Source organism: Ylistrum balloti, unplaced genomic scaffold (assembly GCF_031769215.1).
Source record: "Ylistrum balloti isolate Yb309-2 unplaced genomic scaffold, AGI_CSIRO_Ybal_v1 Utg370508, whole genome shotgun sequence".
Lineage (NCBI taxonomy): Eukaryota > Metazoa > Mollusca > Bivalvia > Pectinida > Pectinidae > Ylistrum > Ylistrum balloti.
This window is the reverse complement of record NW_026782328.1, coordinates 1,786,043-1,795,601: the sequence shown is the minus strand read 5'-3', so window position 1 is coordinate 1,795,601 and position 9,559 is coordinate 1,786,043. Positions and strand designations below refer to the sequence as shown.

Below are 9,559 nucleotides of genomic sequence, written 5' to 3'. Positions count from 1 at the left end.
TGTTGATGGCCAGTACTGGCTATATATTACAGGGGATTGTTGCCTGGGTGATGACTGGCTATAAGTTACAAGGGATTGTTGACTGGGTGAGGACTGGCTATAAGTTACAAGGGATTGTTGACTGGGTGATGACTGGCTATAGATTACAGGATATTGTTGACTGGGTGAGGACTGGCTATAGATTACAGGATATTGTTGACTGGGTTAGGACTGGCTATAGATTACAGGATATTGTTGACTGGGTGAGGACTGGCTATAGATTACAGGGGATTGTTGACTGGGTGAGGACTGGCTATAGATTACAGGATATTGTTGACTGGGTGATGACTGGCTATAGATTACAGGGGATTGTTGACTGGGTTAGGACTGGCTATAGATTACAGGGGATTGTTGACTGGGTTAGGACTGGCTATAGATTACAGGTTGTTGACTGGGTTAGGACTGGCTATAGATTACAGGATATTGTTGACTGGGTGGGGACTGGCTATAGATTACAGGGGATTGTTGACTGGGTGATGACTGGCTATAGATTACAGGTGATTGTTGACTGGGTGATGACTGGCTATAGATTACAGGGGATTGTTGACTGGGTGATGACTGGCTATAGATTACAGGGGATTGTTGACTGGGTGATGGCTATAGATTACTGGCTATAGATTACAGGATATTGTTGACTGGGTTAGGACTGGCTATAGATTACAGGATATTGTTGACTGGGTTAGGACTGGCTATAGATTACAGGATATTGTTGACTGGGTTAGGACTGGCTATAGATTACAGGATATTGTTGACTGGGTTAGGACTGGCTATAGATTACAGGATATTGTTGACTGGGTGGGGACTGGCTATAGATTACAGGGGATTGTTGACTGGGTGAGGACTGGCTATAGATTACAGGGGATTGTTGCCTGGGTGATGACTGGCTATAGATTACAGGGGATTGTTGCCTGGGTGATGACTGGCTATAGATTACAGGATATTGTTGACTGGGTGATGACTGGCTATAGATTACAGGGGATTGTTGACTGGGTGATGACTGGCTATAGATTACAGGGGATTGTTGACTGGGTGGGGACTGGCTATAGATTACAGGGGATTGTTGACTGGGTGATGACTGGCTATAGATTACAGGATATTGTTGACTGGGTGAGGACTGGCTATAGATTACAGGATATTGTTGACTGGGTTAGGACTGGCTATAGATTACAGGATATTGTTGACTGGGTGATGACTGGCTATAGATTACAGGATATTGTTGACTGGGTTAGGACTGGCTATAGATTACAGGATATTGTTGACTGGGTGAGGACTGGCTATAGATTACAGGATATTGTTGACTGGGTGGGGACTGGCTATAGATTACAGGGGATTGTTGACTGGGTGAGGACTGGCTATAAGTTACAAGGGATTGTTGACTGGGTTAGGACTGGCTATAGATTACAGGATATTGTTGACTGGGTTAGGACTGGCTATAGATTACAGGATATTGTTGACTGGGTGAGGACTGGCTATAGATTACAGGGGATTGTTGACTGGGTTAGGACTGGCTATAGATTACAGGATATTGTTGACTGGGTTAGTACTGGCTATAGATTACAGGATATTGTTGACTGGGTAAGGACTGGCTATAGATTACAGGATATTGTTGACTGGGTGAGGACTGGCTATAGATTACAGGATATTGTTGACTGGGTGATGACTGGCTATAAGTTACAAGGGATTGTTGACTGGGTGAGGACTGGCTATAGATTACAGGGGATTGTTGCCTGGGTGATGACTGGCTATAAGTTACAAGGGATTGTTGACTGGGTTAGGACTGGCTATAGGTTACAGGGGATTGTTGCCTGGGTGATGACTGGCTATAAGTTACAAGGGATTGTTGATTGGGTTAGGACTGGCTATAGATTACAGGATATTTTTGACTGGGTGAGGACTGGCTATAGATTACAGGGGATTGTTGCCTGGGTGATGACTGGCTATAAGTTACAAGGGATTGTTGACTGGGTGAGGACTGGCTATAGATTACAGGGGATTGTTGACTGGGTGAGGACTGGCTATAGATTACAAGGGATTGTTGACTGGGTGAGGACTGGCTATAAGTTACAAGGGATTGTTGACTGGGTTAGGACTGGCTATAGATTACAGGATATTGTTGACTGGGTTAGGACTGGCTATAGATTACAGGATATTGTTGACTGGGTTAGGACTGGCTATAGATTACAGGGGATTGTTGACTGGGTTAGGACTGGCTATAGATTACAGGATATTGTTGACTGGGTGGGGACTGGCTATAGATTACAGGATATTGTTGACTGGGTGGGAACTGGCTATAGATTACAGGGGATTGTTGACTGGGTGAGGACTGGCTATAGATTACAGGATATTGTTGACTGGGTGGGGACTGGCTATAGATTACAGGGGAATGTTGATTGGGTTAGGACTGGCTATAGATTACAGGGGAATGTTGATGGGTTAGGACTGGTTGTAAGTTACAGGATATTGTTGACTGGGTGAGGACTGGCTATAGATTACAGGATATTGTTGACTGGGTGGGGACTGGCTATAGATTACAGGGGAATGTTGATTGGGTTAGGACTGGCTATAGATTACAGGGGAATGTTGATGGGTTAGGACTGGTTGTAAGTTACAGGATATTGTTATGGATTAGGACTGGTTGTAAGTTACACAATATTGTTAATTGGTTAGGACTGGGTGTAAGTTACCCAAGGTTGTTGATGGGTTATGACCGGTTGTAAGTTACAGGAGATTGTTGATAGGTTAGGACTGGTTGTAAGTTTCAGGAAATTGATGACAGGAGAGGATTTGTTGTAAGCTACACGATATTGTTGATGGGTTAGGACTGGTTGTAAGTTACACGATATTGTTGATGGTTTAGGACTGCCTGTAAGTTACACGATATTGTTGATGGTTTAGGACTGCCTGTAAGTTACAGGAGATTGTTGATGGGATAGGACTGCCTGTAAGTTATACGATATTGCTGATGGGTTAGGACTGCCTGTAAGTTACAAAAAAGAGATTGTTGACGGGTCAGGACTGGCTGTAAGTTATAAGATATTGTTGATGGTTTAGGACTGCCTGTAAGTTACAGGAGATTGTTGATGGGATAGGACTGCCTGTAAGTTATAAGATATTGCTGATGGGATAGGACTGCCTGTAAGTTACAGGAGATTGTTGATGGGATAGGACTGCCTGTAAGTTATAAGATATTGCTGATGGGATAGGACTGCCTGTAAGTTATAAGATATTGTTGATGGGTTAAGACTGGTTGTAAGTTTCAGGAAATTGCTGATGGGATAGGACTGCCTGTAAGTTACAGGAGATTGTTGATGGGATAGGACTGCCTGTAAGTTATAAGATATTGCTGATGGGATAGGACTGCCTGTAAGTTACAAAAAAGAGATTGTTGATGGGTTAGGACTGGCTGTAAGTTTCAGGAAATTGATGATGGGAGAGGACTTGCTATAACTATGAGTTAAAGGAGATTGTTATCTGGGTTACTTGCATATTATGCCTTGTCAGGATTTGTATTCATAGTATAATTTTTTGGTGTTCTGTTGACATACTTAAGTGAAACAATCATAGTTCAAATATTGGTCGCTGGAATATCTTTTAAAATTGAAAAATATTTTAGGTAGTTCTTTGAAATTTGTGTATCACATATAATTTAACAATAATTTATTTCAAATTCAAATTGAAAAAAAAACACCAATGAATCAAATAATATTGTGTTAAGTGAAAAGAAATTTCCTGAAGCCATGAACTTATTTACCCATGCTTATGTCAAATGTTCTATTTCAGATTTATATGATAATGATGCTATCCTTTCTTACCCATAGGTGGGCCTCGACCTCAGCAAGGTTTTCCCCAGAGTAGTGGGCCCCCAAATATGTTCCCTGGTGGTCCTTCAGGTCCTAGAGGACCACAACCTGTCCCAAACCATCCTCAAATGGGTATGCCTCCCCCCGGGCATCCCCAACATCGCCCTCATGGACCATTCCCTGGTTCCATTGATAATAGATTTGGTCCTCCCCCTCAGCAGAGATTTCCATCACCGGGAGGCATGAATCAGTTCAACAATCCACCCCGCCAGCACCAGCCCGGCCCAGGAGGACCTGGTCTATTGGGCAATGCACCTCATCAGCACCCTAGGGGTAACCAGTTTCCACCTCACATGAATCAGAACCAGCGTCCTCCCCATCATGGTGGACCAAGGCAACAGTTCCATCTGAACCAGCAAGGTAATCCAGGTAACCAAGCCAGTAGAGGTAACCAAGGTAATCAGCAACACTTTCAGCCTCCAATGCCACCACATCAGATGAGGATGCCCCAGAATAATCAGCAGCCTCGTCATCCCATGCAGCAACATCTGCCCCGGCAACATCATCCACACCAACAACAGCCACGCCAACAACAGCCACATATGCAAAATCAGAACCGACAGAATCAGTTCCAGCCAAGACAGCAGTTCAGTGGCAACAAAAGAAAGTAAGTTTAGAGAGTTTAGTGTTATTTTCATGTTGTACAGTGGAATATCATATAGTGTAATGTAGTTGGATTGTTTGTATCTTTTGTTTTAGGGAAACACATTATAAACTGAAATAATGGAAACATTTACATATTAAAACAATCTACTAGTGACAATTGGATCATATATTTGAAAAGTTTATTTCTAGCTTTCAGTGTTGTTTGTTATGTACATGTTACATTCTTCCAGCTGTATGAATGAGTAAAGGCAATGATGGGAAGTAACTTTGTGACAGGCTGACCTCTTTTCAGAGGTCTTACTTCATAAGCGATTCTTGATAATCTGATAAAGTATTACAATTCTTGTATATTTTAACAGCTTCAACAGGACATCCCAGGAAGACAATCAACAGATTCAGAGTATACAGGTGATCAGTCGTGGAAAACGCCAGCCTGCAGACAAAGACAAAATTGAACACTCTCCTGCTAAAGTAGCGAAGTCAGAGGTAGGGTAAATTGTACAGTCAAGGTCAGAAATTGATGGACAGAAATAGGCAAGTAGACTTTTGCCAAAAAAACATACCATTATTTTATGCAAGTTTTTATCATCAGATGTTATGTTTAGCTGGAAGAAATGATGTATGCTAGCTAGGTTGTTAGGAAAGTCCAAATTCCAAAAATCATCTCTGGTTAAAACCTGTCAATCTACCATTGAAAAGGAGTTAAAAGAAACACTTTACAATTAACTCTGTATATAAGTTGTATATGCGTATGAGTGAATCAAAGATTTGTTTGTAGGAGATAGTTGACCCAGTTTTAAAAGCCAAATTGGAAGAGCAAAAACAAAAGAGAGATCGCATCATTAGGTTAAAGGAAGCAAGAAGACAGGCTTTAGCTGGTGTGAGGAGATCTCAGCTAGAGAAAAAACTGGCAGAGGAAGGTGAGAGATGACAAGTGTTTATTATAAATAGAAAACTTAACTGAAAAAACCTGCTGAGGATATATGTTACTTAATGAGTAACTGTTGTCTATATTGTCTTGTTAAATGCCAAAATAGGCTTTCATGGACAAATTATATGTAAAGAAAGGACTGGGGTGACATAGAAAAGACTGATTGATTTTGGTAAAGGCAATGGCTTTAAGGGTATTTTCATCCCCAACATATTTGGAGAGGAAGAGGGAGACATAGAATTACTCCAGTCCATACTATCATCTTATGTCAAATCAGTGTCATAGCTTAAGAACCTCTCCATGGATTTGGCCCATATGAAACCTTAGCGGTAACTTCTACCCTTATCCTATTAATTGGTCAATTTTAAGAAGCTAAAGGTCATGTTTGGAAGCTTCTACAAATTCATCTAACAATGATACTTATAATGTGTGGGAGAAGGTGGTTTCATGTCTTACAGACATTTTTTAGATTCTCGTGTTTATATTTAATCTAATTGATCATGTTTACTGTTTTACATCAAAGTAATGTTACATTAAATGTATTGTGATATGAAGACAACTGAGTAATAAAAAAAAATTGATTACAGGAAAGACCATAGCTGATGTAGAAAAGAGTGTTGTTTCTTCTCCAGCAGTTAAAAATAACACAATAGGCCAAGTTGTGAGGCAAAATAGTGCTGGTCATCAAGGTCAAGGTCAAAACCAGAGTCAGCATTTTCAGCACCGGGCCCCTAATACGGGACAGCCACGATTTGGCCCAAGGCAATCCCAACAGTTAGGTGGTCCGCGTGGGCCAGGACAGACCGGTCCAAGGCAACGCTTCCCTGGTAACAGGCCAGGTGGTCCAAGAGGAGGACAACACCTTGAGGGTCCAAGACCTCCAGGTCCAAGACCTCCAGGTCCAGGGAATACCAACCCACCAAATACAAATGTTCAACGTCAAAATTCTCAACCAGGCAATCAGAACAGACAAGTAAATATGCCTAGTCAGACAACATCTCAGGGAAATACTAACCAAAATGCTAGCTCTGGAAAGGATGGGAACCTGGTTCTGAAACAGAGGGTTACCATTCTGAAGAAAGATATACATGGAAAAGTGATTTCTAGAACAATTATGTTGAAGAATATCAGCAAACCAGGAGGTGTTAAAGATGACCGTAAGGTGACCATTCCTGGTGGTAACACACAGAGGACAGTGGTCAACAAGCCTGCAGGACCTGTTCAGAGAAAAGTTGTCCAAAATCAGGAAGGCAGGGTGAGTTTTTCCTGAACGGATCAATATGATACTTGTGTATATTATGTCTAAGCTCTTACTGGTTGATGGCCGTATTATGTGTTGATGGGCTGTTATTTTTTTTTTATTGAAAACATTACATATATTGAAAGACTAGAAAAACGTTTCTTGTACAATTTATATGTATATTATAATTCTCCTGGAAAATATTATATGATATTTGTAAAGTAAAAACCTAAAAAGTATCAAGCAGGTTAAAAAAGTTGACAGATTCTGATGAGAAATATTGAAGTTTCCAGATCATTGCTTCTGAGATGTCCCTAGACATGACATTGTCTTTGGGCCTTTGATCTGAGGAAGTGCACTCAGTTAATTTACTGTCTTACTTGGTTACAGATATTTGTATCCCTTGGTATAAAAGATGCACAAGCTACCAAGTGGTTATCTTTCTAATTTCTGAAAGGTCAAAGTTACTTATGTAACTAGAAAATAAGTTTTTCTAGTTTTACTAGCAAGGGTTTGCTAATAAAACACCCCCTCCTTACAGTGCTTCTTTTGAATTATATTTAGGTCATAAGTCTGATGTCTGGATCTGTTATCAATATGTATGTACAATTGGTTTCGGCACAATAATGTTATTTCTCTTGACATGAGCAAATTCAAATATAGACTTTGCTGTTCTGTTGACAGAGGGTGGTTGTTGGAGAGTCACCTCGCATGTCCAAGGTTGTGTCTGTTGACAACCTCTCTGTGTCCACCACGGAAGCTAACATCAGGAAGATGTGTTTTGGCATCGGAGAGGTAGAGGTAAGTAGTGATTGGAAATGGTAGGTTTTTACTTGTTAAGATACCTTGGTTGCATAGAAACACAAGTACAAAAAAGACAAAAAAGAGTGTTAGACTGATTTATGAACTGTGTTGTAATTTTAAAAATTTAGACTTGCTATATAGTTGTATATGTTTAAGAAATGAATGTAGCCTTGATATTGTATTGTTATGTAATACTCATTTAAGAAAAGTTATATCCAATAAAATATTCACAAAAGGTTTAATTATGATAGAGATTTGTGAACAAGGAAGACATTTAGTTTAAAAATTAGAACCTTAATATTGTGTCCATTCATTTGAATCCCTTTGTAGGATATCCAGTTAATGAAGGGTCAGAAGAAAGCCTTGGTAACCTTCCATGATGTTAACAGTGCTGCTCAATTCTCAAAGAAATTTAATAGGTGAGTGTCAACAGTGAAACATTTCTGGTTTCTAATCTGCAGTATTTATTGCCTAGAATCAGACTCAGATCACATATTGCCTACTTTCCAGACAATTAAATACAATATAGAGTTTGATAATGAACAGATTATGCTTATTGTTTTTATATTCAATGAGTGAATGCTTACATATTTCAACACAGAAACACAGGTTTTCCAGAAGTGAGTGTATTGGGTAGTGCTGTCAGATGATGCACTGTATTGGACAATCAAGAGCAGGAAATGAAGATTAAATTTGAAAAAGATTGTTTCATTTCCAATTTATCTTCCTCAGAATTCTTCAAGATGACATTGTATAGTGGTATAGATAGATCGACTTATGAATGTCTTTCCCCTTGATAGGAATAGGTTGATAGCATGTTTTTAAGTTGATAACTATTACTATAATTTGTTCAACTATTAGCAATAGTTTTATAACACCACAAAAATGGTACTTGAAAGCAAGATTTTTCACCCGAGTTATTGCAAAAAGGCTGCAAGCCTTCGTTTATTTATGAAAGCATGTTTGGGACCTCAATTGGGATAGCACTAAATTAAAACCACCACAATCACCTAATTAGAATGGAAGCAGCATCATGTTTATATCAGTGGTGTGATATATAATAGATGTAAATGGAAGGAAATCACTTTTTGTAACTGTCACCATACTAAGCTTTTATCCCCTAAGGTCCACTGATATATCATCAGTTCTACATGGTGTGCAGTTTTTATGTAGTCAAGTGGATGAAAGTCCTGAAAGTTTCTGTTAAATCATGTATTTGATGAACATTCATGTATTGATTTGTTTGAGAATGTTTCTCTTGTTAAATTTCAGGCATATGTTGGATCTCTCTCACATAAACGTGACACATCTCCCAATCTGAGGTTATCTTCTACCACCAGGCAGGCTGACACTCTGAATGTGATCACAGACAGCTTTGATATGCAACCAAGGATGAAGATAATTTAAGGTGATGCTGGAATATTGCATTTACTTGAACAAAGTATGTACAACATCTCGGACAAAGAGTTGCAACAGAAAAGACACACATGTTCACTTTAGCTTAGATGCATTTACATGTGATGAATGCATGGAAAATACTGAAGATGAAATCACATATGTTGAGGACATTTATTTAATGACTCAGCATGGATAAGTTCATAAGATATATCTGCCTTGGTGTGATTCATGTCATGAATATGCGGTATGGAACAGTTTGCGGAAAATTGTAACATCATACAGCCAAGATCCTTCACTGATGTCTGAAATCTATATACTCTGAAAGGAGGCTCACAAGACTGATATTGTTTGATACTCTACAGATTAAGACAGGAAGTGAGGACCTAATCTGAGAGAAAATCAATTTAATGAAAATTGAAATTGAAAGTTAAAAAAAAGTTCATCCTGCAGATGTTATGTGGTTTCCTGATAAGATCCTAAGTTTGTTGTGTCTTTGATATATAGATAGTAAATTTTATAACAAGACAATCATAAACAATCATTGTTTTTATCTCCTTCTAGATTTTTGGTGATAATATTTTCTCTCAATAAATCATACCTTTTGTCATTGTTAAATTAGGCATCAGAAGGAATCTAGATTTTTTTTTTTTTAACATATATATAGGTAAAATTAAGGATTAT

At 39.1% G+C, this 9,559-nt stretch overlaps 1 protein-coding gene across 1 annotated transcript; it reads left to right on the top strand.

The window, feature by feature from the left end:
• Window positions 1-1,695: 1,695 nt before the first annotated feature.
• Window positions 1,696-9,008, top strand: LOC132555628 (RNA-binding protein 33-like). Its single transcript, XM_060219975.1, has 9 exons — window positions 1,696-2,004; window positions 2,802-2,853; window positions 3,858-4,506; window positions 4,865-4,991; window positions 5,284-5,425; window positions 6,024-6,691; window positions 7,361-7,477; window positions 7,811-7,899; window positions 8,753-9,008. Exons 1-9 carry the CDS (start codon window positions 1,696-1,698, stop codon window positions 8,799-8,801), a joined length of 2,202 nt encoding a protein of 733 aa, XP_060075958.1. The 3' UTR covers window positions 8,802-9,008.
• The last annotated feature ends 551 nt before the right edge of the window (window positions 9,009-9,559 follow it).